Here is a 16,713-nt window from a genome sequence, read left to right as displayed (position 1 = left end):
AGATCAAGAGTCACATGCTCTTTTGACTGAGCCAGCCAGGCACCCCCGGAGTCCTACAAATCTTAAACTCCTGTTCCTAACTCTGCAATCACCATCTGAGGGCAAATCTTTATAACCAATGAATTCCTGGACAATACATTATTTTTATAACCATGTATTAATTGTCTCTCACCCCTTTAAAGAAAAAAAGAAAAAGACATAAAATGTTAACTAGCAAGAGGAGAAAAAACATCTTTTAAAATAAATCTCTCAAAAATCAATTCCGGATGGACAATAGATTTGAAGATCAAATAATAAAACAAAAAGGAACAATAAAAAAATAAAACCATAAAGGTAAAATGATAGAGCCTTTAGAGAAATACATAAAGAGAATATCTTTCAGATTTTCAAATACGAACAGACTTCTTAAACTGGATACAAAAAGCACTAATCATAAACTAAAAAAACTTATGAACTGAACTATACTAAAACTACAAATTTCTGCTCGTCAAAAGACACAATTAAGACACTGACAAGATACAATACACACCCAACAAAGGAACTGTATTCAGAACAGATTCAGAACTACTGCAAATCACTAAGAAAGAGATAGTAAAACCACAATGAGATAAGACTTCAGGGGCACCTGGGTGGCGGCAGTCCTTAAGCGTCTGCCTTCGGCTCAGGGCGTGATCCTGGCGTTCTGGGATCGAGCCCCACATCATCTCCTCTGCTATGAGCCTGCTTCTTCCTCTCCCACTCCCCCTGCTTGTGTTCCCTCTCTCCCTGGCTGTCTCTATCTCTGTCAAATAAATAAATAAAATCTTTAAAAAAAAAAAAAAAAGACTTCACATCCACAAGGTTGGCTAAAATAAAGACAATAACAAAGGTTGGAAACAAACCCTCATATATTAATGGTGGGAATGTAAAATGGTGCAGTCACTGTGGAAATAGTTTGGCAGATCCTCAAATGTTAACAAGTTATCACCTGACCCAACAATTCTACTCCCAGATATATAAACAAGAGAAATGAAAGCACGTCCACATAAAAACCTGTACAGAAATATCATAGTTGCATTATTCATAGCAGCCAGAAAGTGGAAACAACCCAAATGTCCCTTAACTGATGAATGAATAAACAAAACGTGGTACATCCATGAAATATTATTTGGCAATAAAAAGGAATGAAGTGTTCATGTTACAACATGAGTCAATCTTGAAAACATTACGCTAAATCATGAAGACCACAGATTGTATGATTCCATTTATATGAGATGTCCAGAAGCAGCAAATCCACAGAAACAGACAGTAGATTAGTGGTTGCTGGGGGTTAGGGGTAGGAGGAATGGGAAGTAGCTTAATGGGTACAGAGTTTCTTTCTGGGGGTAATAAATAGGTTCTGGAATTAACGATTGGTGATGATTGCATAACTGTGACTACACTAAAAAAACAATGAACTATATTTAAAAGGTTGAATTTAATGGTAGGTAAATTATATCTCAATGAAGCTGCTAAACAAACAAACCCAAAACATAACCTAATGGGGAAACAGAGAAAGAGTTTAGCTGATCCTAAGAAAAAAGGATATTGATGTGGCCAATAAATATGAAAATATGCTCAATTCAATAGTCATCAAGAAAATTAAAGCAAATTAAAACCACAATGTGATACCACTACAAACCTACCAGAATGGCCAAAATAAAAAAGACGGAAAATACCAAGTGTTAGTGATGATACAGAACAACTGGAAACCTCAATTACTGCTGGTGGGAATATACATGAGCAAACTATTTGGCGGTATCTGTTAATATTGAAATATTTGACCAAATATTGCACTCTACTATACCCAAGAAAAATGGGTACACATATGTTCTCCAACACAGTTAATGTTCACAGCAGCACTATTTGTACTAGCCCTGAACTAAAAACTATACAATGTTGAGCAAAATACATAAATAAATCCTGGTATATTCTCTCAATGGCATAAAATACATTAATAAAACGAGAGACCTACAACAACACACATTTCACAAGCAGTATTTGAGAAAAAGAGGCCAGACACAAATGAGTACATATGATTCCATTTATATAAAGCTAAGAACAGGTCAAATTAATCTACGATGTTAGCAATCAGGACAGTATACTCTCTGGGGGGTTGGTGGGTAGTCAGTGTGCCTGGAAAGGGATGGATGTTGGTTACAGAAGAATGTTGTTTGTGAAAATTCATCAAGCGGTACACTTACGTGCACTTTAACAAGCTTTAACATATACATACTCCCTCTATCCAAAAAGCAGAAATGAAATTACAACCTAAGAATATACCCAATATTTCACCTACAGAGAACACAGTTTGAAAGCCAGCAATTGAATCTAAAAGAAGTCTGAGTACTCAGTGCAAAGGCCACAAAGTAACTTACTCTAATGCTCATTCTTCTTCAGAGTATTTGAGGATCATTTTTTAAAAATTTAAATTCAATTAATTAACCTACAATGTATTATTAGTTTCACATATAAAGTTCAGTGATTCAGCAGTCTTATATAATAGCCGGTACTCATCACATCACATGCCCTCCTTAATGTCCATCACAGGGTTACCCCATCCCTGCCTCCTCTCCAGTAATCCTCAGCTTGTTTCCTATGCTTAAGGGTCTCTTATGGTTTGTCTCCCTCTCTGGTTTTCTTATTTTTTCCTCTCTTCCCCTATGATCCTCTGTTTTGTTCCTTAGATTCCACATCAGTGAGATCATGATAATTACCTTTCTCTGATTGACTTATTTCACTTAGCATAATACCCTCTAGTTCCATCCACATCGTTGCAAATGGCAAGATTTCATTTTTTTTTTTTGATGGCTGCATAATACTTCCATCTTCTCTATCCATTCATCTGTCAATGGACATCTGGGCTCTTTCCATAGTTTAGCTATTGTGGACATTGCTGCTATAAACACTGAGGTGCAGGTACCCCTTCGGACCACATTTGTATCTTTGGGGGTAGATAACCAGTAGTGCAATTGCTGGGTTGTAGGATAGCTCTATTTTCAACTTTTGGAGGAACCACCATACGGTTTTCCAGAGCGGCTACACCAGCTTTCATTCCCACCAACAGTGTAAAAGGTTCCCCTTTCTCCACATCCTCGCCAACATCTGTCGTTTCCTGACTTGTTGATTTGTATTTCCCTGATGCCGAGTGATGTTGAGCACTTTTTCATATGTCTGTTGGCCATTTGTATGTCTTCTTGGAGAAATGTCTGTTCATGTCTCCTGCCCATTTTTTTTTTTTAAAGATTTTATTTATTTATTTGACAGAGATAGAGACAGGCATCGAGAGAGGGAACACAAGCAGGGGGAGCGGGAGAGGAAGAAGCAGGCTCATAGCAGAAGAGCCCGATGTGGGGCTCGATCCCAGATCGCCGGGATCACGCCCTGAGCCGAAGGCAGACGCTTAACCGCTGTGCCACCCAGGCGCCCCTCCTGCCCATTTTTTGATTGGATTATTTGTTCTTGGGGTGTTGAGTTTGATAAGCTCTTTATAGATTTTGGATACTAGTCCTTCATCTGATATTTGCAAATACCTTCTCCCATTCTGTCTGTTGTCTTTTGGTTTTGTCAACTGTTTCCTTTGCTGTGCGAAAGCTTTTTATCTTGAGGAAGTCCCAATAGCTCATTTTTGCCTTTGTTTCCCTTGCCTTTGGAGAGTGTCTAGCAAGAAGCCTCTGCAGCCGAGGTTGAAGAGGTTGCTGCTTGTGTTTTCCTCTAGGATTTTGATGAATTCCTGTCTCACACTTAGGTCTTTCATCCACTTTGAGTCTGTTTTTGTGTATGGTGTAAGAAAATGGTCCAGTTTCCTTTGCTGCGTGTGGCTGTCCAATTTTCCCAAAACCATTAGTTGAAGAGACTTTTTCCCACTGGATATTCTTTCCTGCTTTGTCAAAGATTAGTTGACCATAGAGTTGAGGGTCCATTTCTGGGTTCTCTGTTCTGTTCCATTGATCTATGTGCCTGTTTTTGTACTAGTACAAACGATACTGTCTTGATGATCACAGCTTTGTAACAGAGCTTGACGTCTAGAATTGTGATGCCACCAGTTTTGGTTTTCTTTTTCAACATTCCTTTGGCTATTCGGGATCTTTTCTGGTTCTACACAAATTTTAGGATTATTTTTTCCAGCTGAAAAAAGTTGGTATTTTGATAGGGATTGCATTGAATGTGCAGGTTGTTCTAGGTAACATGGACATTTTAACATTTGTTCTTCCAATCCATGAGCATGGAATGCTTTCCCATTTCTTTGTGTCTTGAATTTCTTTCATGAGTGTTCTATAGTATTCTGAGTACAGTCCTCTGCCTCTCTGGTTAGGTTTATTCCCAGGTATTGTATGGTTTTGGGTGCAATTGTAAATGAGATTGACTCCTTAATTCCTCTTTCTTCTGCCTCACTGTTAGTGTATAGAAATGCAACGAATTTCTGTGCATTGATCTTTATATCCTGCCACTTTGCTGAATTCCTGTATGAGTTCTAGCAATTTTGGGGTGGAGTCTTTTGGGTTTTCCCACAGAGTATCATGTCATCTGCAAAGAGTGAGATTTTCACTTCTTCTTTGCCGATTTAGATGCCTTTTCTTTCTTTTTGTTGCCTGATTGCTGAGTACTTCTACTACTATGTTGAACAGCAGCGGTGAGAGTGGACATCCCTGCTGTGTTCCTGACCTTAGGGGAAAAGTTCTGTTTTTCCTCACTAAAAATGATATTCACGTGGGCTTTTCATATATGGCTTTTATGATCTTGAGGTACGTTCCCTCTATCCCTACACTGTGAAGAGTTTTAATCGAGAAAGGATGCTGTATTTGTTAAATGTTTTTTCTGCATCTATTGAGAGGATCATATGGTTCTTGTCCTTTCTTTTATTAATGTAGTGTATCACACTGACTGATTTGCAGATGTTGAACCACCCTTGCAGCCCTGGAATAAATCCCACTTGTTCATGGTGAATAATCCTTTTAATGCACTGCTGGATTCTATTGGCTAGTATCTTGGTGAGAATTTTTGCATCCAAGTTCATCAGGGATATCGGACTGTAATTCTCCTTTTTGGCGAGGTCTTTGTCTGGTTTTGGGATCGAGGTAATGCTGGCCACATAAAATGAGTTTGGAAGTTTTCCTTCCATTTTTATTTTTTGGAACAGTTTCAGAAGAACAGGTATTAACTCTTCTTTAAATGTTTGGTAGAATACCCCTGCGAAGCCATCTGGCCCTGGGCTCTTGTTTGTTGGGAGATTTTTGATTACTGCTTCTATTTCCTTGCTGTTTTTGTGTCTGTTCAGCTTTTCTATTTCTTCCTGTTTCAGTTTTGGTAGTTTGTACATCTCTAGGAATGTCCCCATTTCTTCCAGATTGCTTGATTTGTTGGCATATAGTTGCTCATGATGTTCTTGTAATTGTGTGTATTTCTTTGGTGTTGGTTGTGATCTCTCCTCTTTCATTCACGATTTTTATTTATTTCGGTCTTTTCTCTTTTTGGTAAGTCTGGCCAGGGGTTTTCGATCTTATTAATTCTTTCAAAGAACCAGCTCCTAGTTTCACTGATCTGTTCTACTGTTCTTTTGGTTTCTATTTCCTTGCTTTCTGCTGTAATCTTTATCAATTTTCTTCTCCTGTTGGGTTTAGGCTTTATTTGCTTTTCTTTCTCCAGCTCCTTTAGGTGTAGGGTTAGGTTGTATATTTGAGATCTTTCTTGTGAAAGGCTTGTATTGCTATATACTTCCCTCTTAGGACTGTCTTTGCTGCATCCCAAAGGTTTGAACAGTTGTGTTTTCATTTTCATTTGTTTCCATGAATTTTTTTTTTTAATTCTTCTTTACTTTCCTGGTTGACCCATTCATTCTTTAGTAGGTTGCTCTTTAGTTTCAGGACCACTCTTATAGTCTATTTACATTTATATGGTTTGGCTACCTGATTTCCAAGCCACCAATAAACAGAGATGAGCCAAAAGAATTGAAAGAGGTTCTACTGCCACTTGATTATAGCAAAAAATGACAGCTGGCAGAAAATGAGAACAAAAATTTCAAAAATCAAAAACCAAAAGGAAGAAAAAAGCACCAGCATTAAGCCATTTACCAAATTCTATATAGTAAGTATGGACTATGCACTTATGAAAAAGGTGTAATTGTGGGGTGCCTGGGTGGCTCAGTTGAGTAAGTGTTTGACTCTTGATTTCGGCTCAGGTCATGATCTCAGGGTTGTAAGACTGAGCCCTGTGTCAGGCTCCATGCCCTGCTTGAGATTCTCTCTCTCCCTCTCCCCATCCCAATCCGTGGGCACACTCTCTCTCATAAATAAATCTTAAAAAAAAAAAAAAAAGTTGTGATTGTGTCTTGTTGTAGGGAATGCAAAGATTAAAAAAAAAAGGTCTCTGCAATTAAGCTGATTTTAGAAGTTCTTGCAATTATAAAAATCTGTATGTGTGTGGTCCAAATACAGGAGCCACTAGTCACACATGAAATGTGGCTCGTGTGACTGTGGGGCTGAATTTTTAACTTCATTTAATTTAAATAATTTACATCTAAGTTTAAAAAGCCATATGTGGCTAGAGGCTACCATACTAGACACCAAAAGTCTAGGTCATAAGCACATGATTTGTATTCCAATACAAATATAATACAGCATATGGATGTTATCACAACAATTAAGATATGAAAAGGCTAAAATATATTCAGCATCTGTCAATGGTGCTGGGAAGCATGAAATACATTTTAAAAATAGGCTTGCATATGACATATTCTTGATACTGAAGGCAGTAAATAATCCATTTTAAGTAAGAAATTGACTCTACACAAATCCATTCCCTGAGAGCTCGAACAAGCATGCTGAAGTTCCATTTTTTCCAATTTTCTCAGGCCTCATGGTTTACTTTGAACAATTAAGAAATACAATGCAGCAGCTAAAAATACTAAAGAGTACTTATGCTTACAAATGAATGATAAAAATAAATGTTACCAAAACATGGACAGGTAGAATAAACTATAAACACAATTACTGGCACTTACAGGAGTTGAACTTTACATATGGAGGTTATCTTACCAAAATAAAAATCACAATATGAAAGAAATACTTCTTCCATAAACACTCTAGACAAAAACAGCTACAATAAGCAAGACAAAATCTGTGAGACTTTTATTCAAGAAGCAAAAAATGAGAACCTATGGCAGAAACTACACAGTGAAGGGGTATCCATCCTCATTACATAAAAAGAAATTAGCAACCATGATTAGAAGCTGGACTTGGAATCACCAACTATATAGAAATTCTTCTTTAAGTGGTGTCGTTCAACTACAGGGAGTTTCAGTGGGTTCTGAAATTAATTTAGTGGGTCATTATAAAACAAATGTCAAAATAAGAAAATATCAGAATAGATAAAATGTAAAAAACTCATGACTTAATAAGTCATTATTTTTCGTGAAATGTACTAGGACACACTAGTTGCAAGGGAAAATAAACTGCTTACTTTGATCTGTAATAAAAATAAAGTTTGAAAAACAGCCATTAACTGCTTTGTCCAAACAACCTCCAGATACTAAACGCAATTCAACTTTTGGCTTTTCTCCCACCTTCTGATCCTGCATCATTAGCAAGTATTACCAGATTTAGCATGTTTTCTCTGTGTACAGACCTAACTGTTCTGTACTGGTTGCTTTCCAGTGAAGCATCCATCTCGTCTTCTGGGATTAAAAGTGCAATAGTACTTTCTACTAGGTTTGGGTTATTTCACATGAACCACCCTCTCTTTTAAATCTTGGCTTGGGGACAGAGCAACAGCAGAGAAGAAAAGTTTGGGTGGAGTCAGGGGAAGGCATTCTCCCAACTCCATCGGTCATTTACATATTTCCAGCTGAGGAGTACAGAACTGCCACCTTAATGTAACACAGAAAGGAAATTGCAAAGCTACTTCCTGGACACAGGATATCATCAAAGTAGGCACTTTATAAGGTGATATACAAAGATACGCTTACCCACATTTCTGGCTACTATGTGAATTATTTCTCTTAAGTTCTCTAACCATGGAGATGTTTCCATAAAATGGGCTCAGTGGAATGTGTAACTGTCTCCTCTTTATTACTGCACCACCAATTCCTTCACACATCAAAGGTAGTTAAGTACCTCTGAATGACTTTCTGTCTACACCATCATCTTCTCTAGCTCTCAATTTAATGTTAACACTCACTTTTGTACTATTTTTAAAAACAGCAGAGATGTTAAATAAGACTAAAAATTAAGTTCAATCCAAGTATCAATGATGACTCATTCCAACTACACACATAAAGCCTCATGTTATATGTATATGCTTGGGTGATCAAAATGACGGGAAAAGACTTGGGAATGTGATATAATAAAAATAAACCCGAAATCCTTCAGTTATAAAAAAAGGCATTTTTGGGGGCACCTGGGTAGCGCAGTGGTTAAGCATCTGCCTTCGGCTCAGGGCGTGATCCCGGCGTTCTGGGTTCGAGCCCCACATCAGGCTCCTCCGCTATGAGCCTGCTTCTTCCTCTCCCACTCCCCCTGCTTGTGTTCCCTCTCTCGCTGGCTGTCTCTCTCTGTCACATAAATAAATAAAATCTTTAAAAAAAAAAAAAAGGCATTTTTGGAGAGGGGTGGGGGTGTTCTTCTGTGTCTGAAAAGGGCCAGTTTTCCTATCTGGGACTTGACACAAATATGTGGAAATTATTTTGCAGTAGAAGCTTTACTTGCTAAAACATTCTCAAATGTTTTCCCAAAATAATTCGAAGAGCATGTTTTTCTTACTGACCCTATGATGTAATTTATAACATATGAAGCAATTTGAAATAAAATTCTAATGGTAAATAAAGGAAATTAAAACCTATCAGTATACAGTACCTTCTTAGAAAAGGTCTGTGTATCAGGAAAATGACGTTGAAAGAAACTGAAGTCTGCTCCAAAAGAAGCAACAATTATGACAACCTGTCACCTAATTTTATAATCTTCAAATACCAACTTAGGTATTTGTTTCTTAGGGAAAGAAAACTTGCTTCGTGACCTTAGGCAATAATCCTTCTGTGCTCCTTTTCATTTAGCTGTAAAGTGAGGAGGTTGACAAGACAGTTTCTAAAACTGAATGACTCACCATGAAATAAGTCTAAATGCTGCTAGCTACAGCTTCTACAGCTTCGGTGTACATCAAACCCAACAACAGTATTTCATTACACAGACTCTTTTAGGCACTTTAATCAACATGTTTAGCATCGCTGTGATGCTAAGCAATAAAAGGGACATTGGTACCCACCTCCCTTTTAAAAAAGACAAAATTTCCTAAAAAAGGAGGATCCTTAAAAATTAGCAGGCACATTAATAAAATCAATGGGTCGGATATGATCCCAAACTTATGCTTCAGGTTTTTAAAAAATTTATTTAAGCAATATCTACACCCCAAGTGGGGCTCAAACTCACGACCCCAAGATCAAGAGTTGCATGCTATTCCAACTGGAGCCAGCCAGGTGCCCCAAAACTTGAGCAGTAAAGTACAGGGTTAGGTACATAAACAAGAAGCAGCTACTGAATTATCAAGTAAATGTATATGCTACCTAGTATGCTTGGAGGCCTATTTTAACTAGTATTGCCACTACAACAGTGGTTCTCAATGGGTGATACAATAATGCAGATGCTAATAACGGCATCTGCTAACATTTATTGAGTCTTTATCATATTCCAGACCACATGCTAAATGCTTTATTATGGAATATCTCATTTAATCCTTGGGATGATAACCAATGAGGTAGGCAGCACTGTTTTATTTTTTTTCACGTTTTCCTATTTTATTTTAATTTTTAAATTATTTTTCATTTTTTACTTTTTATTTGTTTATTTATTTTTATTTATTTTTTAATTAACATATAATGTATTATTGGTTTCAGAGGTACAGGTCTGTGATTCATCAGTCTTATATAATACCCAGTGACAGCACTGTTTTAATAAAGAAGTTTAAGGGCTAGGCCTTCTGTAAGGTGGCAGCAGGCCAAGAAAAAAAAATTACTGTACCCAATTCTTTTCAAAATATTTCATATACAATATCTAATATGGTTTTTAGTACAAAAGGTGGAGGAGGCACTACTATTACCCTCACTTTCAGATAAAAATAATAGAGCTCAAAGAAGTTCAAAGGTTTGCCCAAGAAAACACAGTGATGGAGCTGACAACGAGGATCCAGTGATTCCCAAGAGTAGTCACTGGTGGTGTACTCTGAAGTCTTTCAATATATTCATGTCTACCAGATGACAAGGCTCCTTATTGCTGATAATGTGCTGGAATGCTCTCTCATTGGTTCTTAAAACAAAAACAATCCTTTGCATCATTCTCTTCATGCTGCAGTAAATTTATTTGCAATGCCAAGAGGGACAATGTACAGTCTCTGAGAGTAACTATTTTGGTTCTGCCTGCTGTTTGGAGGAAAAAAAAAGTCATCTTACTCAATCACACCTCTGAAGGCAATCTACAGTTATATACTGAAGTGCATATAAAACCTTTAGAGATAAATATTTTGTAGTTTAGATTAACTAGTATTAGTGAATCAATCAAAATAACATAATCCTTTCAGCACAGTATTAAAGCCAGCAAAATAAATGTACTGAAATTAATGGTTATTCTAAGGTCAATTCTTTTTTCCCTATGTTCTATTCTTATGAAAATTTCAGCGGTATTATTAAAAAAAAGCCCTGTCACTATCTGACCCAGAAAACACTACAGCCAGTGCTGTGCACTCTACTACTTACTGACCAGAACAGAAACTGTAATTACACACCAACGGGTTTCCCCAAGTAAGGATCCTGAGGATGACAGTCCATACATTAAAACACACTTCATCACAAAATATGAAAGTGTAATAAACAGTCTAACACTGATTTGTTCAAGGTCTATTAATATCAGGAAAAGTTTATGTTCAATGATAATTACAATTCCTAAAAGTATGTAAAGTTCACATACATTGTATTCCATGGCATTTATGAACTGAAATAATCTGATTCCTACACTTGAAAGGAATTTCAAAGAATGGTTATTAAACTACTCCATAGTCTTTTTTAAAGATTTTATTTTTAAGTAATCTCTACACCCAACGTGGGGCTCAAATCCACAACCCAGAATCAAGAGTTATATGCTCTACCAACTGAGCCAGCCAGGTGCCCTAACTGCCCAACGTGGGGCTCGAACTCACAACCCTGACATTGAGAGTCACATGCTGTAGACTGAGCCAGCCAGGTACCCGTATTCACAGTCTTTTAGTAGGAGAGATCAATTTTGGGAGATCATTATCTTTAGGTGAGTGTTTACAAAGCTTTTTCGAGTATAACTTTGTATTTGAAAAACATCAAATAACCCACCTGTTTTCTTTTTATACCCACTGTTTTCAGAATGAGTGAGGAGAGAAGAGCATGGTAGTGAGACTTTTGTTTTTCAAATGGGGGAATGAATTTAAAAAGATCGAGAACAGTGTGTTAATAGAAAAAATTATGACTATCAAATATTAGGAATTCCCTTTCTCAAAATAAGTACCAAGTTGAAATCCTACAGGATTTCACGTAGATTAGTGACGCACCATTTAAAAAAGGACAGATCCATGTAACAGTAGCTCTAAGTATCCCATTTTCTCTTCTTTTAAAGATTTTATTTGAGAGCGGAAGCATGAGCAGGGGGAGGGGCAGAGGGAGAGAGAGAAGCAGAATCCATGTTGAGCAGGGAGCCCAACATGGGAGTCATCCCAGGACACTGGAATCATGACCTGAGCCAAAGGCAGACACCCAACAGACTGAGCTACTCAGGCACCCTCCATATTCTATGGAAATAATTCTACTGTCACTTTCTCCTCTAAGAAGAGTATTTAATGCTGCCCAGTCTGCATCAAATAGCTCTGGAGATAAAGGCCTATTATTACACTGGAGACATACTTCATCTCAATGGCCTTTCCTTCAAAACATCCATCACTCAGAATCTCTCTTGAAGGAAATGACAAGGAATAGTGAATATGACATTTTCCATGTCCCCCTAGTGGTGTGAACACTGGTTCCAGAATTTCCTCAGATAACCCCATCTCAAAGAATATTAAGTGTAGAATGCAACTAATTTGAATATTTAAATTTAGAAACAAATCTTATAATGGGCATCAATGAGGCAACTCCAAAAATGTAATTCTGAAAATGACCTTGTGCGGTTTACTTGGTCATTAAGAGAGAACCTAGGCAAGAATTCTGTATTCAACATAGTTCAACTGCAGTAACTTACAGTAACTTCTAACAAATCTAAGAAGCCCTGGCTAACATTTTTCCTGCCTAAATGTTAAGACTGGAGAGTGGGAATAAAAGTGGTACTCATGATGAACATGCAATTGGACTTACTGCATAAGAGAATCTGAAATACGATGCTATTTTTAAAAGAAGGCTTCTGGGGGCACCTGGGTGGTTCAGATGGTTAAGCGTCTGCCTTTGGCTCAGGTCATGATCTCAGGTTCCTGGGATCAAGCCCTATATCAGGCTCCCTTCTCAGTGGGGAGCCTGCTTCTTCCTCTCCCTCTGCAGATCCCCTTGCTCATGCTTTGTCTTTCTCTCTCTCTCAAATAAATAATTTTTTTTAAAAAAAGGCTTCTGAACAAATTTAAAAATTTCCAATAGGAGTCCACCTTTTAAAAATATCCTTTAATTATTTTTTGTGAATATACAAGTATTTCATGACCAGTGTGGAAATTTTAGAAAATATACTGAAGTTTAAAAGGAATATAAAAATGTCACCATTCACCAATAACCCTTTTTAATATCTTGGCTGATTATCTTTCCATTTTATTTTCCTGGACACTCAACTGTACATGCACCTACACAGAGAGGTACCTACGGCCACGGAGTGTTTTGAAACACCGTTTTCATGAATGTATAGCATTCCAATCGCGGTTAGGGCCTGATTTATTTACCAGTTCCTCAGCAACTGGATATTTAGGTAGTAATCAACATCTTAATAAAACTTCAGACCATACTGTACTCGAAATGTCTCACATTCAAAATCTTTGTGAAAAATGGGTAAGGGGCAAGATTAGGCACAGGAAAAATACATTAGCAGTATTTACTTTCAGATGACAGAATTACAGATAATTTAGATTCTTTGTTATACTTTTTTAACTTATTTAAAAGGTCTGTAATGAACAGGTGTTGATCAGAAAACAATGTAGTAATCTACTAAAATGAAGATCGTTTGTATAAATAAACAACATTAAGATTCAATAACTTGAGAAAATGTATTTTAAGTGAAAACAAAGGTAGTTAAGGTGAACACGTACTGGTGACAGCAAAGACTAGAAAAACCAAATGTCCATCACCAGGAGGTGCTGTTTAACTAAACTATGGTGTAACAAACTACTACGGAGCTAAGTGAAACCAAGAGGCAGATCTCTATGTGCTGCTATGGAAAGACTGCCAAGATGATTATCAAATAAGAAGACCAGAGGGGAGTAACAGTATGTATCTTATGATTCCAACAGTTACAATATGAAACAGAAAGAGTAAAGGGGAGCAGAATTCTTTTTACATGCATAAAACATTTTTGAAAAGATACTTAAGAAACTATAGTAGTTACTTCTAGGGTAAGAATGGGGAATTGGATATAAAGTATGATCACAACCTGAAAAAGTTCATTAATACATAAATGCATAATACGTAAAAAGGAAAGTACACCCCTCACAGCAGAAAATCTGAAACTATTTCAAGGTTGTCCCCTAAAAAATTTTAAAAGCAGAATCTACTAATGGATATGGAAAAGAGAAAAAATGTAAAGTTCAATCTATGTGAATTGTAAGGACTTGGAAAAAAACAATAATAAAACAGCAGTGAATATGGGTGTCACTGTAATTGTTATTTCAAAACCCAAACAAGTTTTAATTACTAACAAGGAAATGGCCAGGGAATCAACTAATAAAGAAAACAAACAGCTCATCAAATCATTCTAGAATTTGTTAACATGAGTGATTTTATTCCAAGGTTATCTTACCATATTTATTCTAGTTTACTAGCTCAGTAATCCAGCAGTGGAATATATCACTGTATATTTAGGCCATAATAAATGAAAGGAAGATTTTTCTATATGCTCAGATTTAACACAGTACTTCCCCTCTAAAAACAAAGGTAACTGGAAACCAATTACAGAATCAGGGACAGAGTGGGTTAGGAACTCAAAAACATTTTAAAAATTCTCCTAAGTTAGATGGTCACTACTATTTTAAAGCTCCCTCTAATAAAACCTGAATAAGATTTCATCTTTTGCAACATTTATGCTCCAGATGCAGACTGGAAACTAAGGTAGTCCCTAGTGCTTCTGAAAATCAGATTTATAGATTAATAACACATCTGCACTACTGAATATGTAGGAGTGCTGAATTACTGAGGTGCTCCTATGTAAAGAAAATATACTTCAACTTATTTTACATGGAGCACAGTCATTAACAGAAGTCATTCAACTGCAACCACTCTGATGTGTACATCTTTCTAACAGACTTTTAAAACTCAATTATGCTGTTTTACTGAGTGCATGTATCATTAAAATATCATGAATCTCCAAAGATTCATGGTCACAATCAGCCACGGTGAGAATCAGCTGGTAATACCGGATATCACGCCCCAGGGTAGAATACTCAAAATCAAACCAGATGATAGAAAAATACTGCCACTAACTTTCACTTTACATTTGGATCTGACCTTTCTCCTCCAATTTCTCCCATCCGTGCGGCTCTTGGGGTTGGCTTAGCTGAAGGAAATATGCTTTGTTTATCTTCTGGGAAAATCATCCTTTCCTACCAACAGTGTGGCTTCAAGAGAGATTTTTAGTAGAGTGGAGAGACAAGACATGCTAATCCTGATGATGAGAAAGGTGATCGATCACAGTGCTATCACACCCATATATGGGTAATTCACTTTAAGAATGCTGTCTCACCTAAAACATGGGCTCTAAGGCAGAAAATGACTATACTCACCAGAAAGTACACGTTCTCACTTTCAGTGAAAATGTTCTTGCCTGTGAACAGCTACTTAGTGACACTCTATTACGTCCTGAAATGGTACAACAGATTGGGGCCACTTTGCTGACAATCCATCATGTTGCCCTCACGCAGGTGTCACAGCACATAACCATCAATGCTACTTTTAAAGACTTCCAGTTCTGTAAGTATACCACACGCTTTGCAACAACTTAGGTTGCTCATAAGCAGGGGCTTACCTAAAGCTTTTTGAGACACTATGTTTTTATTCTGGTGACTGAGGCTGCTTTCCTTTATTTACCTAGATTTTTTTTTTTTCAACGTTCCTCTCCATTACCTCTACCACTGTGGATCTAAACCTTAATCTCCACCACACCCTGAGCAGTCTCAGAACAGAACGGAAGTTCCCCCCCACCAGGAAATGTGGAAAAGGAGGGTTGGAAAGGTCAGGAGCGACCCGGGAGAGGAAAAACTCCTGCAAAATCAAGTAAATTTAAGTCCGTCAAACCTACTTCTGGACCATTTCATTTTCTGTTTGCCTAATTGGTTTTCCGCACATCCAGACAGCGCCGAATAAACACCTGCCGTCGCATCCCCTGCCTCTAGCTTGCGAGCTCCAGGCTTCATTTTCTCAGGAAACTCAAATGCTACCTTTATCATCACCTCTTCTGCAGATTTTGCCCCCAAGCCTTTCCTAACTTTGTAAGCTAAGAATTAAGAGAGAGGGAACAGAGAAGGCCGTGAGGAGAAAAATGTTGTCCCCTCGCCCCCCATGTTTGGGCCGCCCCCCGATTAAGTGGCCGGCTGTCGCCCCGGTTCCACCCCGTCCTCCCAGGGCGGCGCACCCAGGGCCCGGAGCGCTCCGGGAAGGCGGGATGCGAGAGGCCTCCTGAACCGGCCTCGGCTAATGCAGCGCCGGCGGTCGCCGCTCTCCTTCGGGGTCGGGCCTGGCTGTCCCGGGAAGGGGCCCGTCGGGGCCTCTGCCTCCCTGCGGCCGGGCCCCGCCTCCAGCCCGCCTTTCCTAAGCCGTGTCGGAGCCCTTACCCGCAGGACGTGGTAGCCTTCCGTGCCCCCGCCAGGGATCTCGACGCTCTGCGAGGACCCCATGGCGGCGGGCAATCAGTGCGGCCGGGCCGGATCCGAGCTGCTCCCCGCCCCCGGCGCACCGTCCGCTCCGCTCCTCCGCGTAGCACTTGGGACGTGGCACTCGCTGCCGCCGGAGAGCCGGGCCGCACTGCCCGCCGGGAGAGCGTCGCCGCGGCACCCACGGCCGCTGCGACGCCGCAGACAGCGCCACCTGCCGCAAATCACCGGAAGGGCCCTGAACACGCGCGGGCGGGGAGGGGCTTACTCGTGCTCGCGAAACAGCAGAAATACAGTTCGTACAGCCTCGGCATCTTGCTACGGATCCTTGGGTTGGACAAACTTTATCTAGACGCGTTCCCGCTCGCCCGAAGGAACGATTGCTTTGTCGTAGCTCCCCCTGGTGGCCAGTGTCAGGGAAAGGGCTGCTACTGAAAAGAATAGGGATGGGTAAAAACAGCTCTCTGTTCTCCATGTTTATAGGTCTTGTCCCAGATTGTAGAGAAGGTGATGGTGCCTCTCTGAATCCCGCATCCGCTCACCTAACTCAATTTCATAAAGGAAAACTTTCTGTTTCTATTTTTGCCTTCCTAATTATGAGAACAAGATCGAGGATAGGTCACCATCTGAGCGATGTCA

At 38.9% G+C, this 16,713-nt stretch overlaps 1 protein-coding gene across 1 annotated transcript in view; it reads right to left on the bottom strand.

The window, feature by feature from the left end:
- The window catches only part of GORASP2 (golgi reassembly stacking protein 2), a 35,604-nt gene extending 19,373 nt beyond the window's left edge, over positions 1–16,231 (bottom strand). The window contains exon 1 of the mRNA XM_045780006.2: positions 16,036–16,231. Coding sequence (XP_045635962.2) covers positions 16,036–16,098 — 63 coding nt within the window. The 5' untranslated portion in view covers positions 16,099–16,231. The remainder of the gene's footprint in view (positions 1–16,035) is intronic.
- Positions 16,232–16,713: the final 482 nt, after the last annotated feature.

The sequence above is a fragment of the Ursus americanus genome, chromosome 1 (genome assembly GCF_024610735.1).
Source record: "Ursus americanus isolate L20-20 chromosome 1, mUrsAme1.1.p, whole genome shotgun sequence".
Lineage (NCBI taxonomy): Eukaryota > Metazoa > Chordata > Mammalia > Carnivora > Ursidae > Ursus > Ursus americanus.
The sequence above is the reverse complement of the archived record's forward strand: the minus strand, read 5'-3'. Positions and strand labels throughout refer to the sequence as shown.